Source organism: Trachurus trachurus (assembly GCF_905171665.1).
Source record: "Trachurus trachurus genome assembly, chromosome: 10".
Taxonomy (NCBI): domain Eukaryota; kingdom Metazoa; phylum Chordata; class Actinopteri; order Carangiformes; family Carangidae; genus Trachurus; species Trachurus trachurus.
Genome location: NC_139894.1, coordinates 20206487 through 20228846, shown reverse-complemented (window position 1 = coordinate 20228846; position 22360 = coordinate 20206487). Strand labels below are relative to the sequence as shown.

Genomic DNA, 22360 nt, shown 5'->3' with positions numbered 1-22360 from the left:
CATGTAGTAAAATTTACAGACAATGAAAAGCATTTACGTTAGCCCGAAGAAAATCACAAGGCCTAAGTCAATCATCAGCTCTCTATAACCAGGTTTTCTCCCTTTCTGTTCCTTGCTGTAATATGAAATATTAAAGTCTTGCTGTAGCCGTGTGTAAGTATTATTCCAGGACCCAGATGCCTATTGTAGCTGCTAGCTGCTCTTATATTACTTTCACTTAAAGATAAGACCTCTATTGTGCAGTTTTTCGAAGGATTTTGAAGGAAATTGGCTCAGACAGCGACAGAAGAAGTGAAGCACACAGTTTTCCAGGCTTGAAACATCTATCATCAACTAACATCCAAAGGCCTTCCACAGACATCAAGATCTTCTCTTCTCTCTCTCTCCCTCTCTTGGTCTCGCTGTCTGTCTTTCCCCAGAACCACCAGAACCATTGATAGAGATCTGTTACACAATGCAGGGCACTATTAATCTTCAAAAGACCCATTATTTAATAGTGCACTGGGGAACTCAAGCCTCGCCAGGTTGTTGATGAAAGGGGAAATGAAATGAAATGAATGGCGCACAGTGAGCCCTGTCTTCCTAATGCTAATGGAATGAGCTGACAGGCTGAATGAAGAACAGGAGATGTGATTATGTCTGGGAGACAGGTAACAGCAAAATAACCAGCGGCACAAGCAACAGTGGCAATAAACAGACACACACAACACGCAGCTGCTGTTCGACAGTTTTATTATTTCCATGTAATTATTAGGCTACACATAATCCATATGATACCAGCACGACTGTTGATAAAATTGAACTGCAACAATTTGTCATTTATAAAAACAAATCAATGCAAATTCAGTTTTCAGAATTGATTAATTGTTTTGAATACTACAGAAAAATAAGAAATGGTGTCAGTTTCCAGCTGTAGAAGTTGTAATATCCATGTAACATCCCTCCAGGAAGAGGAACAAGTGCAAATACCTTTCAGTTTCCAATGATTGTTTGATTGAGAAAATTATTATTAGATTAATTCAAAATAATCCTTTTTTTCAGCCCTAAAATTGCTAATATTTGCTTATTAGCACCAAATTTGAAGTACAGAACTAGTGATGGAGATGTTGTTACTTCTGTGAGTATTTAACCATGAATCGAAGCAGTGGACAAACTCATGTATTGATAAGATGATGAAATATGAAGGGTTTTCACAAAAATTATTTCCATTCCATATCCTGTCCTATTTAGGCATAAATGGATAAGTCTAGTCTTACTAAATATGATGTAATGATAGGTGATATCTTAAGAACATGAGAGTGGAGAGATCTAAGCTGCTTACAAAAACTCAGTTTGATTATCAGAAGCTGCTTGTGAGCATGAAGTTATATAATAACTTCGATGTTCAAGAACCATGAACCAGCTGCACCAGAGTGAGCATCTGAGTTGTGGTACAAATGAACTTAAGTTTCCTCTTTTTTGTCCCTGTTTCCGTTTTATATTTCAGGAGTTTCAGATGGAAATCATATCATTGTGTTTCTTGTGAAACCAGTTCAGTAGATCGTCTGTTGACCTCGTGTCAAAGTGGGTCTTTCATCTGTTTTTCATCTGTCTGCACACTTTTGCACACATAAATGAATCTTCAGAGTATTTTATTGTCTGTTGTACCTGCTGGTTCTCACATTCACAACTTTGCATTTATGCAGTGCGAAGCGATCCAGATGCTTCTCATCACTCTCACCTTAAGTCATCCATATCTCACACTGTAGACACATCTGCCAAGTCTGCTGCTTGTTGGACTGAACGTTACACTGATGTCTGTGTCCAGCTTCGTTGCCAGAGATTCTGAGCCAAAATGAATTGTCGAGTTGCTGAACCTACCCCTGCTGCTGCTGCTGCTGCTGCTGCTGCTGCTGCTGCTGCTGCTGCTGCTGCTGCTGCCTCATGTGGTGCAGCTGTATCCGGTGTGTCGTATTTGGGGGGGCAGATTGGGAACAAAATGTCAATAGTAGCCAACCGGTCCTTTATAAATAAAAGCTAATCAGCAAGACCACTGCTGGAGTCTGGTTACCAATTTGTGCAATGCTCCACGTGCAAATCACATTAAGGGGTATGAGTTGTGAGTCTGTGTGTGTGTATATGCATGCAAGTTGAGTGTTTGTAACTGCATTAACAGGGTGTCCGAGCGCTGAGTCTGGCCTTCATTTAGCGATGCGCTTAGCTAAGTGACAGGAATTTAAGTTTATTACAGTTAAATTCATCCTGTCAGTCAGATTGTCATATCCATTAACTTGGATTACGTTGTGTAGCCGGGCAGCAGCTGTATCAGGACACGTTTACCTCTCTTCCATGTCCAAACGTCAGCTTCTCCAGGCCTCGTCTCTGACCCGCAGTGGCCCCGATGTGGCCCAGCAGCGTTAATTGGACTGTTTTGTGTCCAGAAACTGCCAGTTCAGTACCAGCTCTCAACCCCTGAGGAGAGAGAGGGAGAGCGGAGAACGTCTATGAACTGCATGTGTTCTCATACCAGGCGACAGGATTGAATAACTGAGTGTTTTGTCCCAGACAGAGAGACATTGTGTGGGAAACTGAGGAGAAAAAGAAGAGAGAGAGAGAGAGAGAGAGAGGTTAGATTGGATGAGGAGGAGGAGGAGGAGGAGGATTGTTTCAGAGATGCTAAACTGCAGGTTTTGAGACAGCCTTTATTACCTAACAGCACCTCATACAAATATTATCCCTGTACAGTGAAGATTGGAGGAAGATGGGGTGAGCAGGACGAGGAGGAGGAGGGGGTAACAAGGTGTAGGAGGAGGGAGAATGAGTGAAAGGCCAGACAGGCTACAAGGATCACTGATGAGCTGTGTGCTCCGGCAGCTTGGGGACTTAAGGACACGACAGCGGAGGACAGGATTGGCGATTACTATTGATTCAGAACCAGATTAAGAGCAGACTCATCACCGGCTCGCAGACACGCTTTGCTGTCTTGGATTTGAAACTGGGATCAAATGGAGGATGCTGTCACATCACTAGAAAGAGGGAACGATCGCTATCTTAAAAAAGCAAAGACAAATGGCACCAGAGCTACAGGTTTGCTTTTTATTTATTTATTTACTTATTTAATGACTGGTCATACATCACTGTCTGCTGCCTGGCTTTGTTTGCTCCTGGTTGGAGGAGAAATGCTGCACCCATCAGCTTGTTTTTGTCCCACTCGGCCCACTGAACGTCTCACTGTAGATACTTTTGTTCTTTTCTTTCTCCTCCTGCAGCTTTACTCCCTCGCTGCCCTCTTTACCCTCTTTATAATTCTCCCCCTCCCTGCAATATCCTGTCTTTTCTCCCTTTTCTTTGCCTTGACCAATTCTCCTTTCTGTATCCCTTCCCCTTTTCTCAGCCCCCTCTGAGCCCCCACCCCATCCCAACTGTCCCTCCCTCTCCTCACCTCTGCAACCCCCATACGTCTTTTCCTGTGTCTCTCCTTCTCTCTCTCTCTCTCTCTCTCTTCTTGTTGCCTGTGTTGGCAAAGTGGCAGAAGGAGGCGGTCGGAGGCCTTGCTAGCTGCATTAGCCCCATGCATTATTCATGTGCCCTGCAGTCTGTGTGGGTCTAGGTCTTCTGCTGGCTTTTCACTGGGACACATGGGCCTGGTGAAAGAGCTCTGTGTGTGGGACACAGGGCCTGATGGAAGAGCTGCACAGATGGGACTATCAATTCCCCTGATTTCTGCTCCCTATTCTAGATGAAAGCCTCTGGGAGCCAGTTTACTTCTACACATCAACATTCAAGTGCAAAATGAGGTGGTTTCCTTAGACGAGATCAAGAATGTTTATTCAGCGTTTCTCCTAATTCAATAGCGGGGCTTTTCACAACAAAGCGTTCCCCCCCTGGTTTGTTTTTCTCCCCAAACCAGAGGCCAGCTAAGGTTTCAGCCATATCTGCCCTGATGCTCATATGAAAGACTTGTCCTCTTTTATTATTGGCCAAGATCTCAGTCTGCCCGGCAGCGTTTCCCTCTCCACCACATCAGGATTCACAGGCTGTCCTCGTTTCTTTTAGAGCGCGCCCAGTAAGAACTGTTAGCTGAACTGGGCGGTATGAAATTTTAATTTCGACAACCAGACAGAGATGGAGTGCCTAGTCTCAACGCGGCCATGTGCTTCTGAGGCTGTGGAGGAGTAGAGAGAGAAAGAGAGAGAGAGGGAGAGAGGGAGGAGAGCCTTGGGGACCGGAGGAGGGGCCTCTTGGAAAACCACAACCACATAGCTGGTTTGGACGCACATCTGCTTTGCTTGACATGCTTGCGTGTTCACTCTGAAACTATCAACAACTGGAATCTAGTTCTCTTACTCATAAATAGGTTCAAATTCTGAGGCAGAACCGGTTTAATCAGACCTGATACCCGGTCGTTTCTCGCCTTGTTCTAATTATAAACTCGTCGTATGGATGTGGATCATGTTTATGGGCTTTGACAGGTCTCACTGATAGCATTCGCTCTGCTCTGCACAGGTGGCTGCACCAGATTGGGATTGGCCCTGATGATCACAAGGACCCCCCTCCACCTCTTTTCAGCCAATCCTGGAGGGGCTGCAGAGCTGATGTCTCAGAGGGCGAGAGGGTATTTGTGTTCTGGAGTCCTGAAGAGACAAGCCACATCACGGTGAGTCACGCTCTCACAGTCATAAGTTAAAATGTGGGACATTGTGCTGCTGTCTGAAAATATGAGGTCAAGCTTTGAGCCCCTGAATGTGTTGGTTTGAGTTTCCTGAGGACAGAGCTGATATAAAAGGTTTTCCTTTCCCAGAAGCTTAACACGTGTAATTAATGTGCAATTTTCTGCTAGAATCTCTAATTGTTAAAAAATGTAAGTGCTTCAGGGGGTGAACTATTTATGGTAATACACTCAGCATGCGCTTGGCCGTACACCGGCTTAACTATGTGTTCTAATGAAGTTGTTAAGGTGGGATGTTTGTGTGAAGAGTCAGGATAGTAAACACCTTGATTAAGGTGCATGTGTATAAAAATGGCCGGCTGCTGCTGTCCAGAGAGACTGTCATCGGAGACGACTCCCTGACTCGGCAAGGACGGAGAGGGTGAGGGAGCGAGAGAGGAAGGAGAAAATGAAAGAGAGAAAAGAGAAAGAGAGAGAAAGGCAGCAAAAAACTGTCACCTGACTCTGCCCAGACTGCAGCACATACAACATGCACACAAACGCACATCCCACATGCCTCCAAACGGATGTGTACTGAGCACAGCAGGACAACACATGTCATGCAAATGGAGCACAATCTGAGGAAGTCTCTATCTGCAGTTTGAACGTGTACTGTATCACAGTCCCTCTAAAGCCAGAGTTTTTCCAAGGGTGTGTGTCAATAACCACACTTGGTTCCTCATGTGAAACTGTCAGCCCACCTAGCCCGCTTCATCCCTCCTCATCCACGTCAATCTGCCTCAATCCGGATCAGCGGGAGGTGCTAAAGTGACACCCTGACCAGTGGTGGCCCGTGCAGAACGAGGGCCTCTAATCCTCTTAAAGGACAGACCTATACTGCATGCTTTACTACGACTGAGTACTACTGAGACTAGTCATCACTGGCGCACAATCAGCAATCACTTCAACAGAGGAGAGCTGAAATCCTGCTGTTTTAGCAGCTGATTGTAAAAAATAAAAAAGGAAAAAAAGACAAAATAATTTTGTTTTCTATCTCATGAATATCTTTACTCACAGCTGTGCAGCGTAACATACTCTATTGATTGCAATGCAGTGTGTATTGTTTCTACCTAAGTTGCCTCTTTTAAGATCTTGGCATGCCCTCTGGATTTCAGAGAGCTGATCAAACTATGCTCTCAGCACGCCAGCTGCTGAGGCCAAGGGTACGGATCATTAGGTTTCAGGAGCACATTCATCATTGTTAGTTGTATTGATCACGTCTGGGTTGCAGCTCCACGTATTCCTACCAAAGATTTTCCCACAATTTTCTCAGCCTCCTGGGGTCAAAATGCCCGGTTGTCCGGTATAACTTTGCAGCAGCAGCAGCAGCAGATGAAGTGTACAGATCAGCCACAGTGTTAAAGCTGGTAACTGGTTTGAATGTTGTTGCTGATCACAAGACGACAGTAAAACTGTGTCTGCTGAGAAAAACACAGAGACGGCGTGATTCACCGGAAGCGCCTCTTATTAACACTGTCTTATTAGTCTCCACAAGTTCAATGCCAGTGTATTGATTGGCTGACAGAAACAAAACACGGTTGAGGAGAGTCTGGAGGTTTGGTCGGGGTTCGGTGCTGACCAGCTTTGCCTCCCTGGGGTTTGACTGATCTCTCTTTTGCTCATCATGTCCCCTGTTTAAAGGGCAGGCTGAGCAGAATGTGCACAGCTGTTGGGCTGTGGTCATATTCATGCTGAAGTCTTTTTGAAATCTGGTAATTTATGATGGTGCAGTTGTTGCTGAGAACCAAATTTGTGTGTGACATGTTGACAAGCTGACTAAACTCACCCCTCCCCTCTTTCTCGTCTCACTCTCTCTCTCTCTCTCTCTCTCTCTCTCTCTCTCTCTCTCTCTCTCTCTCTCCCTTTCTCCCTCAGCCTTTCTTGCTCTCAGCTCACATATCTGATTATTCTCTGTATTCAATGCAGGCTACATGCTCTGCATTTAAAAGCGGAGCAGATGCAATGCAAATGCTCTCATCTTATTTCCATGTCTCTTTTTCTCTGCGCTTTTGACATCTTTGGGATCGAGCCTGTAACTCACACTCTTCTCTCTCATTGTCTCCTTAGATAAATGGAGGAGAAGGAGCGATGTAGGAGCAGATCTCCGGCTCGAAGGGCCAGTCGGGTGCAGCAGGTGGTGGGAACAATAATACGACGCACCCGAGAGTCGCTTAGCAGGTACACAGTGCACATGAATACAAGTGCTGACGCTCTGGTTTAAGAGAGCGTATATCCTCTTGAGTGAGAAAATAAAATAGATTTTGATGGGAAAACAACTGAGTATGCAGTAGAAAGTGATGCGTCACCCAGCCAGTATTAGCAGAAAGTGCCGACCCCACACAAACCACTGCGTCAACAACAAATAAAACAACTTATAGTAGAGAAGAACTTAACAGTCAAGTTTGCGATAGAGGGTGGTGAAAATGACATTTTAGGCTTGCTGCCAGCTCCTGTAGTGGGAAGAGGTGTGGGATGTGTGGTGTATATCATTTAAAATAAAACATGTTGTTCGACAAATGGGCGTTTTTAGCCGAGAGAATGTGCAATTTCATTTTAAACAGGAATGACTATATAGCTATAAAGAAATATCCCCAAAGATTGATTTCTCCTATCAACACTCACACACCCGACTCCCTCCCCACACATTCAGACACATAACACAGACATACTTTAGTACATATTCAAAACCTAACTGTCCCTCTCTCACACACAAACACACCCCACAGTGAACCACAAATATGCTTTCAAGAGCCGTTCATTGCTTTGCCGTCCACTAAGTGGTTTCTGATTCTCAGTGGAGGGGGCGGGGCGGAGGAAGCCCAGCAAACTCCCTGTTAGAAATTCTTGGGGAAAAAAGTCTGACCCTGTCAAGAACAGCTGGACAGCAGGCTGTGTCACTTTTCACTGTTAGATTTAAAACAATGCAGATAGATACTGTTTATTCCCAGAGTTAACGTGAATGTGACCCCTGGTTCCTGAACTGGCCATTTTTTTTTAAAGAAGTATGTAGCCTAGCTAGTAATGGCTACTTGGCCTAATTGATGTTAGCAACCGAGCTGCCGTAAACAGATGTCATCTACAGGACGAATCATCATGACGATGGAGATCTCCTGACTTTTGGCCTAGACCCGCCATGAGGGCAGCGCGGGTTGTTTTGAGATGAATGCATAAAATTTGATCGGATGGATTTGGCTAGAAATTTTGTTCAGACATTCATAACCCACTCAGAATGAATTAATGACTTTGTTAAAATTGTAACTATTTATTTATTTTATTTATTTATTTGGCACAATCATCAGCTAAAAATGTAAATTTGTTTAGCATGTTGAATGTTTGTCAAACTTTCAACATGCTAAATAATAATTAATCACATCTACTAGATGATAGCATGTCAGCATTGTCATTGTGAGCGCAGGAAAAATAGCATAGATATTTTTGTTTCGTGTTTCAGTGCTTAGCAATTATTACTTGACTCACTTTTCAAACATAAAGCTCAACCAAATATTGGTAACAACTTCTGAAATCAGCGTATGCTGTTTTATTAATGTTTTATATCCTTGTAAAGTAAGTTTTCAATTCAAGTTGCTGTTTATATGTCACCTTCAACTACCTTGTGATGGACATTTTATTGGAAAAAAAAGATAAATCAATCTGGGAAATAAACAGCCAACTATTCAAAGATGAAAATAATTGTTATAAACCTTAAAACCAAAAACTGGCAGTGCAGAATATTGAAACATTTTAGAGCTGAAATGGAGACGTGTTGAACATGTACGCAGCATCTTTTCCCTTTTGTGGACGTGGATTTATGGGTTTATGGACACAGCGTTGTTGTCTCCTCCACTCTGGTAACCTGTCACCCTGTCTGACCTCTCCAGAGAGCGGTTGCTAGGCGACGGGAGGTCGCAGCGCTCCAACAGCCTGTCCAATCAGAACTTCCAGGCCAAGCTGACGCTGCAGATCACCAGAGACCCCGTCCTGGACAGCAGCACTGGACATGGCTTCACCCTCACCACACACGCTCCCCTGCTGGTCAGGGACGTCACCGCAGGTATACGCACGCCGGCATGTGCGGTGCCATCAGCGTGTCTGCTGTGTGTGTGTGTGTGTGTGTGTGCGTGTGTGTTTGTCTATGTGGATGAGTGCACTTTGTTTCCACGCTTCCCCACCAAATGGCCACCTGCTCTATGCAACATTGCACCGCCTGCAGCAAGACAGATTTGCACACTCTCTTTGTCTCTCTCCCCCTCTCTCTCTCTCTCACACACACACACACACACACACACACACACACACACACACACACACACACACACACACACACACACACTGACTCTGTCCTGGCATTCAAACTACGAGGCATGGTGCCAGAGAAGCCACAGAAACAACAGAGCCACCTGCTCATCCTTTCTAAATTCAATCACTTTTCATTTAGGCAACTTTGATAGGGGGGATTGAGAGGAAGCGATAGATAGAAAGAGAGAGAGAAAGAGAGCGAGAGAGATGCTGATCCATTATTTTTATGTCAATCCTGTAAAATAAGCTGATAAAGGCTGGGGGGAGGGGGGCTCCCCTGCCGCCAGCTCTGTAATTGCTATCTGATGCCAAAGAGAGAGAGAGAGAGAGAGAGAGAGAGAGAGAGAGAGACTGGGAAAGAGAAGGGGAGAACGAGGGAAAGAGAGAGAGGTGATAACAGAGGACAAGGTTTAATAGAGAGAGAGGGTGCCAGCGGGACGACCCAGCAGGGAATACACAACGACCAAAGTGCAAAATATGATCAAAGAGGGGAAAATAATGGGTGTGAAAGTGTGTGTGGGGAGCGCAGGGAGGACGGAGGGCTGGGTGAGTGAGTCGGAGGTGAGGAGGTGAAAGTGAGAGGGAAGTAGTGGAAGAGGAAGAAGGACATGAAAAGAGAGAGAGAAAGAGAGAGATAGAGAGAGAGAGGGAGGGGACATGAAAAACTGCAAAGATCAGGATATTGGCAGAGTTGTCATGAAAGCTCAATGGGAGGCGGTGGTGGTGGGGGGGCGAGCTTGTCTGGAAAGAGACTGAGTGTAGCCCGTGTGTGTGTGTGTGTGTGTGTGTGTGTGTGTGTGTGTGTGTGTGTGTGTGTGTGTGTGTGTTTTCATAAGCTTGCAGTGAAGCATCCCGTCAGTGGGTCAGAAATCAGGGACAGACGGGGCTTTGCCAGGCAGACTGGGTGTGTGAAAATAAGCGTGTATGGGCGTATGTGTTTACGCATACGTACGCTTTCTGTGTGTGTGTGTGTGTGTGTGTGTGTGTGTGTGACTGTGTGTGTTAAAGTAAGCTGAAACTGCTGTGCCTGAGTCGTGCTCTCTTGCCTGAAGACAAATGAGTATAAATAACTAGAGAAAGCAGAGCAGAGCCGAGCTGGATGAGACCCAGAATAACTGTAACCCCTCACATCCTGGAGTGTTAAGCTGAACATTGTTGACTCAGCCATGTTGAATAACTGTGTGTGGTGTGTGTGTGTGTGTGTGTCTATATCTGTGTGTATATCTCCCTTTTATCTGGACTGAACGTGTGAGCCTACATGTGCAGCTGGGATTTTGTTTTATGCAAGCACTCACTCTTTTCATTGTGTGTGTGTGTGTGTGTGTTGTAGGGAGTCCTGCAGATGGGATACTCTACCCAGGGGACCAGGTGCTGCAGATTAATGAGACGGTGCTGGAGGATTTGAGCAGCGAGCAGGTGGAAAACATCTTAAGGTGAGAGGCAAACTGCACCGGAGATACTTCATCTATTTATGAAACCAGTTCAGTTATTAGGACCAGTGTCATCATACTACCAGTGTGTCCGGTCCGTCCAGTGTGTGCGCATGCTTCATGTGTGAGAAAGGCTTAGCATTAGCAAGTTAAGGGCAAAGGTCAGAGGAGAAAGTGCTTACTTTACAGCTGGACAGAAGGATAATGATCTCTTCTCTCTGGTGTGTGTGTGTTGTTTTAATGTCATTCTGTGTGCGTGTGTGTGTGTGTGTGTGTGTGTGTGTGTGTGTGTGTGTGTGTGTGTGTGTGTGTGTGTGTGTGTGTGTGTGTGTGTGTGTGTGTGATTTTCTCTGCACAGGGACTTGGAGGATTGTATCAATGTGACTATCCTGCGGCACATGACAGTGAGTACAAAGCAGACATTGATCATCTGCCCTCAATACAACGCACACACGCATTCGCATGGAGTCATCACACATTTCCTCCTTTAAACAGGCTTTTTGTGTGTTTCATACATGTGACTTGAAGCTCACGTCCTCAGACAGGATCAACTGCCCTCACATTGCTGTGTGTGTGTGTGTGTGCGTGTGTGCGTGCGTGCGAGCGAGTGTGTGTGTGTGTGTCGACCCTTTGATTAAGGCTGTCGCTGTTTGTGCTTTAATGTTTTGCTGATCTCAGAATGAAGTGTGTCATTGCAGTGCGTTTAGTTCAACAAGTGTGTGTGGTTTAGGTGTGTGTGTGTGTGTGCGTGTGGTTCAGGCCTCACATACAGTAATGGCACTGATGCGTGTCTGTGTGTCGCAGAATCCCAAGTCATCCATCATGTCAGCGGAGAAGAGAGCTCGTCTGAGGAGTAATCCAGTTAAAGTGCGCTTTGCAGAGGAGGTGGTGGTCAACGGGCACACTCAGGTGGGAGAGTCTTTGATGAAGCTTGTTGCAAACCACAGATGAACAATCCTCATTTCTGGACCTCTGAGTCTTTTTGTTGTTGTTATTTTCCGAGCTGTCATGCTGCTTTTCCTCTCTAATATCTCTCACTTCTCTCCACCAGGGAAACTCTCTTCTCTTCCTGCCCAATGTCCTAAAAGTCTATCTAGAGAATGGACAGACCAAGGCCTTCAAGTTTGATAACACCACCACTGTCAAGGTAAATACTGAAAAGGAAAACAGTGCAGAGCCGTATAAGAGACTTGTGTCTCAAAGAGGTCACATTTTCAACCTCTAAGAGGCCACAGCAGCGACACTACCTGTTCACATCTGATGAAAGGACAACTGGATGATGTATCTTGCTAACGATTGGCTCGAGACTTGGCCACATCATTCCTGGGTGGCTGACACGTTTGTCAATACCAGTGCACTCTATGAAAGCCAATGAGAAGAAACCTCCCACAAGATGAATAATAAACATATTCAACAGAAAGGAATCAGGATCAAACCACAATTAAAATAGATTAGATTGAAATTTTACTGTCTAATCCACTGTCCACGTCATTGTCCTCAGACACCCCCTGAATGTCTCCTAATCATTATGAGAGCAGACACGAGTGGGTCTGGTTGTGATAGGCTTTCTAGAAACAAGTGGGTGTATTTTGTAATTAAAGCACGCCACGAGTTATGATGTGATTGCCCCAAGGGTGACAGAGTGTGGGTAGACTGTAGCTGCTCTTAATGATGGAATAATACATTTAAAAGTGAGGAGGAGAATATAATGAGATAGCAAATGTGTTAAGATAAGAAACTATGGTCAACTGCAGCACAGTGGAGGTCCGTGTCTGTCTTTATGAGCACATTGTTATTGTTACGGCAGGTTTTTGCATTTCAGTTTGTATTCCCAGCCAAAGGGAAAGTGAGAGGGGGAGAAATCAGACTTGACCATCTGCCACCAGCAGACTGGGATGAAACGTGTTTGTCTAAGGGGGTCTGAACTGTTGGTTTTTCACCATTCCAGGACATTGTTCTGACCCTGAAGGATAAACTGTCCATCCGGGCTATCGAGTACTTTGGCCTGGTGCTAGAACAACAGTACAGCATCACCAAACTCCTGCTGCTGCACGAGGAAGAGTTCATACAGAAGGTGAAGGGAACACACACAAACAAACATGGAGTAGTTGTGGGCGCGATTTAAACATTTTCTTTTTTAACTTTAATGCAAATACTGCAGACCTTGATCCTGTTTTTTGTCTTCACCAGGTGGTGCAGAAAAAAGACTCCCACGATTACCGATGTTTGTTCAGGGTATGCTTCATCCCCAGAGACCCCATGGACCTGCTGCAGGATGACCCATCTACCTTCGAGTATCTATTCCTGCAGGTTAGAGAGGATAATTCTGTCATCTGCAGTGCTGCTTTCTCAGTCTCACGCTCCGTCTGGCTTGAAATGAGCTATTTCACAATCAGACGTTACTGCATGCCAAGTGTAGCTGTATATCTGATGTTTGGTACATGTTGACGTGGCAACTTGCTCTAGCGTGCTTTAAATCTGCTCCAAAAACATTTCAGAAACGATGCCAGAATCAAAGCTAAGAAGAGGTCTGAAGTCAACAAGCAGCTGTTCCTAGTTTTTTCCCCCACATATTAGTTCAAAACTGCCCTGATCTCATATAACAACATTTCTGACTGTTTTGTGGCCTTGTATCACTTTGTAAACATGTCACAAGTTAACCAAGAACCTAGACTTTCTACTGCCTCATGTTTGACACTACATTTATTTTCTATAACCCTGAAAGTCACAGATTGCCTGTGCATATTATTAGAGCACAGCAAAGCATGAGGAGTACCACTTATGTCATCTTGATTTATTGTTCTGCAAGGAAACTTTGCCTCTAGCTGTGTTGGTTTTTCTTGTGTAAATGGCAGTTTGGGCGTCGCAGTGTTGGTTTACTGGTAAAGATGCTTAAGAGCTGTGTGTAGCAGTATATTACAAAAGTATTTTTTTTTTTTTAAATAGCGATTTTCAGTTACAGTTTTCACCTTTTCACCATAGTGGGTGTGTGTGTTTGCAGTGTCTGTATTCATGACTATGTCTTTTTCAGAGTGTTGGGGATGTGCTGCAGGAGCGTTTTGCAGTGGAGATGAAGTGTAACACTGCGCTTCGCCTGGCAGCGCTGCACATGCACGAGAGACTAGACACTTGTGGACAGACCAGGACCTCAATCAAGAGTATAACGTGAGTCATCTGCGCTTGCATAGGTTTACGGTCAGGGTGTAAGCCTGCTGTAATGCTGCGATCACTGTAATGTGATGGGAAAGGCTTTGTGTGTGTAAGAGTGTGTATTTGTCCTATTTCCAATGTGTGCATCATCACCATCATCATAGTGTATGACACGATTCCCACTCTTTCTGTCTCTCTTTGATAGTTTGGAGCTGAAAATGCTTAAAAGACTGTTTCTCAGTGACTCACTGGTCATAGATTACTGTAGTTGTGTACTGTACCACTGAACCACTGCAGACACTGTGATGTTTACACTTAGAATTTAAGTTGTATTCAGTTACAATGTGGCTGTTTAGTAGCATCTAGTGGCAGCTGTGGGGTGATGCCTTACATGGTGTCAGAAAAGACCTTAAGAATGATTACTAAATGTAAGACCATACACACCGTGTGGACATCTTACAATATCAATGAACCTGAGTCATGCTGTATATCCAACAATTCCACCTTGGTTGTCTTTCACCTTCTCTGAGTCACACACTCACTTTTGCTTTCACACACATTTCATCTATAAACTAAATCAAGTCGCTGAAACTAATCTGTGACCACACTTCTAATTTTATCAGCCATCGAAGTGGCTGAGTTCTTCATTATGTATCAGTGCGCCTCTCGTCTCTCTGTGGTGATGACAGGAAGGAGTTTGGCCTGGACAGCTTCATCTCTCCCACGCTGCTGAGCAACATGAGGGAGAAGGACCTGAGGAAAGCCATCAGCTACCACCTCAAAAAGATCCAGTCCCTGCTAGAGCCACGTCAGAAGGTAGAAACACACTGATGGATGAGTGGGAGGAAGCAGTGAGAGGCGTAAAGAGATGGATTGTGACATTTTAGTCGAGGCTTCAGGGCACTTTTTAGTTGACACTTACGGTGACTGCTAATCTCCCTGTGATTTTTCAGTAGAATAACAGCTTGGGAGAGAGAGAGAGAGAGAGATGGTTGGTGGGCGGGTTGGTGGGCGGGCGGGAGGATCATTTTAAAGGAAATAGTTTTTTTCTGGGGCTGGGGTCATGTTTCTGGGAAAATAAATGGAGCATATTTCTCTTTGGAGAGCATTGTTTTGGTCAGCGAGTCAACCATAACACTTCCCCTGGTTTTCCTTCATTCTGTCTGCCTGCTGTATAGTCTCACTTATTCTTCTCTCCCCGTGCGGCATTTAGGTTATATCTGCAACTCAGGCTCGGTTGGCCTACCTCACTCAGCTGGGAGAGCTCATTTCATATGGCGGACGATCATACACAGCTACAATGATGGTAAGGTTTAAGAGCCCAATCTGGGTCCACTTTGCTAAAGCACATAGAATACAACCAATGCGACCGACTCATGTCTGCTTGCTTTTCGTCCACGCACAGCTTCAAGACAGGGAGGTGCTGGTCAGCCTGCTGGTTGGGGCCAAGTATGGAATGAGTCAGATCATCAACCACAAGCTCAACGTGATCTCCACACTGGTCGAGTTCAGCAGCATCAGCCGAGTGGAGCTGCTCTCGGAGTCGGACAAAGTCAGCCTACTGCGCATCTCACTGCACGACATGAAGGTATGGAGGCCTCAAAGTGCTTCTACTGTACGTGGTCATCAAGCTGCCAGGCTCTATTATTCATAAACATGTAGGCACTTCTACTGACACAGATATGAAAGATGGATATTCACTCCACCACATTATTTTTGCACCAAAGCTCATGCTAGAGTAAAATATAGGTCAGGCATTTCTCCTCCAATACACAAACAATATGAAGCCTAAGGCAGTGTGTGGTAGTTATATAAAGCGTATTCAATGGTCTCAAAGGTGACTCTCTCTCCCTCTTTCTCCCACTCCATCGCCTTTTCTCCCTCACCCTTTGGCTTTAATCACTTTACCTTATCTCCTGCAATGCCCTTCCCCCCCCACAGCCATTTGCCTTACTGATGGACTCTCTGGCAGCCAAAGACTTAGGGTGTCTGCTGGGAGGCTACTGCAAACTCCTGGTGGATCCCAGTGTCAATGTCTTCCGTCTGGGGCGCCCAAAAGTGAGGGTGCACCGGATTCCTGCTGAAGAAGGTGTGTGTGGGAAGTTCGCCGTAATAGAGGGCGTGTGCTATGAATCCCTATCAAGTGAGCAAAAACTGTTTCACTTAAAATAATCTACTTTTTGGCCTTGGGCCTTTTGATAGACATTTTTCACATCACATCTTGATGTATGTCACCAGCCAGTACGGGTACGGATAGAGAAGCAAGTCATATGATACAATCAATATTCAAACATTATAATGTTCTACTACTGTAGTAACAAATTGTTTGGTATATGTGTGTGTTTGTGTGTGTGTGTGTGTGTTTCCTGTGTGTTATCAGGTTATGTGTCTCGCTGCTGTAGTGACTCGGATGACACGACAGATGAGGACGACCCGATGGATTCTCAGAACTACAAACGTCCAGACCCTGCAAGTCAGGACTGGGAAGAGAGGAGGAGAGAGGAGGAGGAGAAGAGGAGAGAAGAAGAAAGAAAAGAGAGAGAGGAGTACAAAGGCAAACAGGAAGTTAAGATAATTGTGACAACAGAAGGTAAGGACGATGAGGGTGAAGAGGAAGGAGGAGCGACAGGATGCGGTCTGCATAAATTTAGTATTATGGATGAAGAGATGAACCTGGAGACCACCTGGTACCACACCGACCCCCGGGTCACCAGCAGCTTCTCCAGCTTGTCCAGCGGCTCCTTGAGCGCCGCCCTGGAGGACGGCAGTGCAGCAGCAGCCAGAGCCCCGTCTCGTGGACAACGCACGGCCGAGGACCTACAGAGCTTGGACGTTCACCACCCCTATCTCCTAGAGCCAAAACGCCGCCAGGGCCCCCTGCGACCCACCAACCTCAATTACCGCGGAAATGACAACTCTTGCCTTTGCTTTGCTGAGCTCTCCAAGGCCGATTTCCTCCCCAGCCCGCCGGGAGCCACCAGTGACGATGACGACGACGACGATGAGGAGGAGGAAGAGCGTGGAGTTGAAGAACTCCGACGCATTTCCAAGATCCCCAGCTCAAGAGATTTGAGAATGATTGACAGCACACCCTTTGAAAGATCCCCAATTAAACGAAAGAAAAAGGTACCTCCCAAAGTCCCACTGAGGACAAGTTCAATTCCTGGGAATAAAGCAGGACAGGCTGAGCAGCGCCTCTCCAAGGATGAAGACAGTCTATTCTTGACACCTTCACCCAACCCTAAACCAGCTCTTTTGGTCAAAGAGACTGCCTCGGAGTCTGAGGATGAGTTTTTTGATGCACAGGAGAGATTTACTCCACCAGTTCCTGATCTGTCAGGTTTGTGTTACATCATGTTTGCTTAAAAATTAGTTGAGATATTATCTACAGTAGATGTATGCTATATTATTGATACATTTTCCTTTCTGTCCTTTTCTTTTCATTTCTATCTTTCACAGATGCTGAATTGGCCGACCGACGAAATGCTAATCGGTTGAGTGGAACCTGGAATGGTGTTTCAGCTGCGCCAGGGAAAGAGCAATCCTCCCAACTGTCCAAAACAAAGAAGGAAGTGGAGACACATAAAGGGACCACAAATCAACTGAGCAACCAACAGCCCAGTCCAAAAAAGTCATCACAGAAACCTGAAGTTAAAGTCAAACCGCCACTGGCACCCAAGCCCCAGCTGCCTCCTAAACCTCAGATCATTCCTCCCAAGTCCCCCCAGCATGGAAGGTCGTACGCCCACTGCAATGGAGACGCCTCTGGACGCCTGTCCTCTGAACTGCTGGAAATGGAGCCAGACACCATGGAGTTCAAGTCTGTCACGTCCGGTGCAGGTGGATTACCTCTGTCGTCACCTTTGATCACAGCAGTGAGGTGCAGCAAGCAACCCCTACCACCGAGGCACGAAAACAGCCCAAAGAAGAATAAAGATGTGTCACGTGAGACTGGGGCACAACTGGTTTCCAAAGACAAAGCAAACATTCCTGTTGAAAACGAAACACCGCAAGTTGAAGGGAAAAGCAATGGGATTGCCATGCCTACAAAGAAGCCACCGAACCTACCCCTTATCCCTCGCTCTAATTCTGGCACGAAGCTAGCCGTTCCCCCTCCAGTGCCCCCTAAACCCACTTCTCCCACCAGTCTCCACCCCTTGTCCCTTCCTGCCAGCTCCCCGGTCTCCCCTACTGATCCAGACAAAGGGATCTTCAAGGATAGTGTCACTCCACCAAATGGAATCCATCCCTGGAGCAGCCGCAACGGCAGCATCCAGTCAGGGCCGCGGAGGGTCTCCCTGAGCCACGAGAGCCTCTCGCCCAAAAACACAGATGCACCTCTTACCCTTACCACCTCCCTCACTTCAACCAACGCTAAAGGTGTGGGGGGTCTAGAGAGCAGAGAACCTGGAAGATCTGGATCAGGATCGGACCTGAGGACCAGCTCGTCCAGTCTGGGCGGCAGGTTACCGGCTTCTGCGCTGAGGGGAAAGATCCAGGCTCTGCCTTGGTACATGACGCGTTCCCAGGAGATTTTGGGAACTCTGGACTATCCCTCCACAAGCTCCATCAATGGAGACACGTCTGGCTTTGGCTCTGGTTTGTCCGTAGCCAGCGGTTTATCGGATTTAAACAGGACTCCTGTCAAGGAAAAAGAGGCTGCGATTGCCTCGAAACCAGGAGGGAAAGGGAACATTTTAGACGATGGGGCTGAGGTTGTCATAGCCACCATCAAAGAGGCCCAGGATGTGACGTCTCACATGAAAAAAGCCAACGGGACAAACGGCTCGCACCCTAACCTGACTTTTAAAGAGAACAGTGCACACAGAGGCGCGGTTTCATCGGAGCAGCCTCAGTCACGGTCCCACTCGGCGGTGGGTTTGGGAGGCGTGTCCAGCATGCAGATCGGAGGCGACTCGCCCACCTCGTCACTCGCAGACAGCACGCCACCGCAGCAGCACCGGGAGGCTTGTGGCTGCCGCACTGTTTATGCCAACTGTTTCAGCGGCGACACCGAGGATGGTGTTAGCTTCGACGAAGAGCTTACCGTTTATGAGTTCTCCCGCCGCACACGGCCCAAACCCACCCGACAGCCGCCGGTTCCTTCTCCTACAATTCCCTCTCCACATCCCAATATTTTGTCTCTGCTGAAGGACAACCCACGCCCACTCTCTACTTTTTCCACTGCCTCCTCTGAACTCAGTCCCCTAGTTTCACGTCCGGTTTCCCCCACAACCTCTTTCGGAGGTCCTCTTCATTCTCTCACCAACAAGAATTACGGTGGGCTGAAGGGAGGTTTTGCCTCCCTTCGTCAAGATATAGATCAGCTTCTGCTAGTCCTAGAGAGAGGAGCACTTGAGCAACCACAAAATACATTATGTCCAGACTCAAAGCAGGATATCAAATCAGGGCCTGACCTGAATCACAATGGAGCTGAAGACAGTACGACCGCAGAACCAGGCTCAAACTGTACTGGGACGAGCCCCGCTGCCATGACAGAGGCTGAGAGGAATCTTCTCCAGGCAGAGGCTCGAAGATTGGCCTCCGGGTGTCAGCGGGCCACACGTGTAGGCTGGGCTCCCGACGAAGCCCTGCGTTCTTTATCCAACAGCTTCAGTGCCCTCGTTCAGCTGTCTGCCGCCTGCCTGCGAACAAATCCCTGCTCCGGCTGTGACATCTGCCATAATACGAGTCTGGTCCAGGGGGATGAGGATGATGACAGCCAGGAGGCCATGGACAAACTAAAGGAGATCGTGGGTCTGTACCGAGAGTTTGTTGGGGCCGTTGAGACAGCTGGAACTGGTGTTGGGAGTAAGAGTGCGAGCCTCAATGGGTCGGGACAGGGTCAGGGGGAGAGCGACGGTGTGAGGCTACTGGCCAAACGCTGCACCGTGCTCATCTCCTCCGTATTCGCACTCACACAGCTCTTCCGGACACGCACAATAGACACCTCGAACACGCCCGGCGGCCACGTACCTCTCAACTTTTGACCTGTGAACGTTTACCCACTAATAACTCACTGACTCTGTACGTGAGACGAGATGAAACAGCACAGAGCGAAGTGGTGTGTAACCCCTGTGTTCCTGTACAGTAAGTGCCATGCACACCACTGCACACATACACCCACATCACACACGCCCACATGGAAACCACACACACAGACACACACACACACACACTGAACTGAACCCTGAAGGAAGAGAGGAAATGTCATTGCCTGGCCTCTTGTTGGATGCATATGAACTATGCATTTGTACATATGAATTTTATAATTATCTTATAATTCTCTTATTTTATGATACAATATGTGTATGTATGTAAGGATGGATTACCCATGTATGTATTTATGTATTTATTTTTACAATATTTGCACCATGGTCTGTGATGTGCAGGTCTGTGGTGAAAAAATAATAATAATATGGATGTCACTGGAATTTTTATTTTTCCTTCTCTTTGAGACAGTATTATGTTATCTTTTGCTGCTTTAAAGATTTCTCCACTCCACAAGGTGTAATCTGTAAAGTGTCAAGTTTATTACTACAGTACGTTTTACTGACAGAAAATATACTTTATCACACTTGCAAAACTAAACTAAGTGATTTGTTTTGTATGTGCAGGGATAGCACCTTTTTAAGGATTTAGTTTTTTCAACATTACAGTTGCATAAAATTGGATACAAAACTACACCATTACAAAGCAGGGAAAGCACTTTTGACTGTTACAGATTGCACCTTTTTATGAGACACATACCCTTGTGTAAAGTGTTTTTTCTACCCCATCCCCAGTCCTGACTGACTCTTGAGTGAATGCTTCATGGAAATACTCCCAATACCCAAATGTATGCAGTATTATAACATTAATCTAGTTTTCATCCAAAGGACGCTACATATATATTTTCTGGGAATGTGTGGAAGGGCCCAGGGAACAAAACAGGGGACCTTATTTATGTCGTTTGAAAAAGAAAGAAAAAAAAAAGTTAAAAAGTTTTTGACTTGGCACAAGGGTGACTGTTAAACTCTGTCCAGATGTAGCAAAGATCCAAAGTCTTAAAACACTGAGCCACAACTGCGGTTTCCTCTTTGGGCACATCACCTTATTAATAACATACTGACAGATGGACTGACTGCTGAATGCTGGGGTCAGAGCTGTAGATATACATTTATATCTCTGTGTCCTATTCTGTCTCTACCTTAGTTTATGGCTATGCAAACATAAACCCCTCACCCCTCCCCCACATAACGTATTCTTATTTCTTTGTGCTAACATTAAAAACAACAATAGCTGCATTATGTTTGTCTGAATATAATGGGTGCTTTCTTTGTTTGGAATGTTGGCTTTTGTCTTGTTTCTGGAAAACTTACTGCATTATGGATTGCAACGTTCTGCAAAGTTGCATGGCATTAGCATTTGTCAATATTAAGACTCCTGTCTATACTGATGTCTGTGAATTGTCAGTAAATGGATTACATTGCTCGATCAGTTTGCTGATGTACAGTGTTCACTTAACAGCTCGTCCATATCACATGCTGCCAGCTCGTCCAGTGAGCCATCCGATTTGAAGGAGTTACTTGAGCCACCTACGAATACAGGAGGGTAATTAAGCCAAGTCAGTTAAGAGTTGCTTAAGTACATATGTGATAAGGGGATTAGCTGGTGGTGAGGAGATAGGTAGTGTATTTAATCTTGAAAGTAGATGACTGAAAGAACTTTTATAAAGGTGGCTATCGCTGAGAAAAAAAAATAATAATGAGGTGGATCTCAGAGCTTCCAGTTGCCATGGAGGTTATGTCCAGTAGCAGTGTCCATCATTATAGCACTAACACCAAGACATCTGTATGTCTCAGGAGCATCTCTAGTCGTTCAACGAACAGGCCAGAACAGTGAAGAGGGGCCTGTGTCACCTGTTTGCTTTGTTTCTGTATGGTGAAATTGTATCATCAGCATTTCATATTCAGAGAGGACATTGTGTTTTTACATGAGCAGCCACTTTTCCATACCCACGTACAATAAAGTCAATGTACCAAGAAATGTATTGTTTGGGAATAAATTACACACTGACTTTAAAAATGTTGTTGGTCCCATGTCTTTGTGTTACGTCCCCTTGCATTATGTCATCTTATTCTAATATTATTGTTTTGTGTCTTCTATGTAACAACACACAGACAGAAGACTTAATAGCCTCACTATTTGTACCCTCTTGTCACTACCAATTAGTTAATGAGCATTAACATCAAGGCAGTGTTTATCTGTGCTTGTACTGCTGTGGTGTGCTTTCTCTTTCCTCTCTCAGTCGGTGCAGGGGGGGAACACCTCTAAATTATTTACAGAGAGCCAACTGAGTTAGTGCAACATTTCCACTCTTATTATTAAAATACATTTTTTAATAATTAATTTTGATGTGAAAATTTAAGATTTCACCTAAGACGATTGTCTGAAAGAAAGACCCTTTTTTTTTTTAGGGTGGAAAGAAGCAGTGAGCGAGCAGAGAGGCTTTGTAACTACAGCAGCTCAGGCCTCACTGATCCAAAGTACCCATGTCAGATTGCCCTTAATCTGATCATTATCTGCAGTCTGACTTCATGACACAGTAATCTAGAAAGTCGCACTCCACACTGTCACCCCATGTACAAAACACGTTCGGACAGTGCGGCGCCACAGTGAGAGCCATTTCCACGATTAAATATAGTAGTAGAAGAGCAGATTGAGTTGTTAAACTGCACAGACTACTTATGTGTCTGTTCACTGTTCATCTTGATCACAATACATCGTTGTAATGGTGATTCTGTTTGTGTGACTG

At 45.6% G+C, this 22360-nt stretch overlaps 1 protein-coding gene across 1 annotated transcript; it reads left to right on the top strand.

Annotated features, from left to right (window-relative positions):
- The first annotated feature begins 4619 nt into the window (after nt 1-4619).
- frmpd1b (FERM and PDZ domain containing 1b) lies at nt 4620-21731 on the top strand. The gene is made up of 16 exons (XM_083980854.1): nt 4620-4636; nt 6755-6865; nt 8566-8738; nt 10314-10416; nt 10772-10817; nt 11218-11322; nt 11465-11560; nt 12362-12487; nt 12604-12723; nt 13445-13578; nt 14253-14379; nt 14777-14869; nt 14969-15151; nt 15505-15652; nt 15944-16903; nt 17023-21731. Exons 2-16 carry the CDS (start codon nt 6759-6761, stop codon nt 19551-19553), a joined length of 5052 nt encoding a protein of 1683 aa, XP_083836980.1. The 5' UTR covers nt 4620-4636; nt 6755-6758; the 3' UTR covers nt 19554-21731.
- The last annotated feature ends 629 nt before the right edge of the window (nt 21732-22360 follow it).

Excerpts from the sequence above, each read along its gene's own strand:
- frmpd1b (XM_083980854.1), top strand. The coding sequence starts at position 6,759 with ATGGAGGAGAAGGAGCGATGTAGGAGCAGATCTCCGGCTCGAAGGGCC. Across the intron at positions 8,739-10,313 it reads GGTCAGGGACGTCACCGCAG|GGAGTCCTGCAGATGGGATA; the intron begins GTATACGCACGC and ends TGTGTGTTGTAG. Across the intron at positions 16,904-17,022 it reads ACCAGTTCCTGATCTGTCAG|ATGCTGAATTGGCCGACCGA; the intron begins GTTTGTGTTACA and ends TATCTTTCACAG.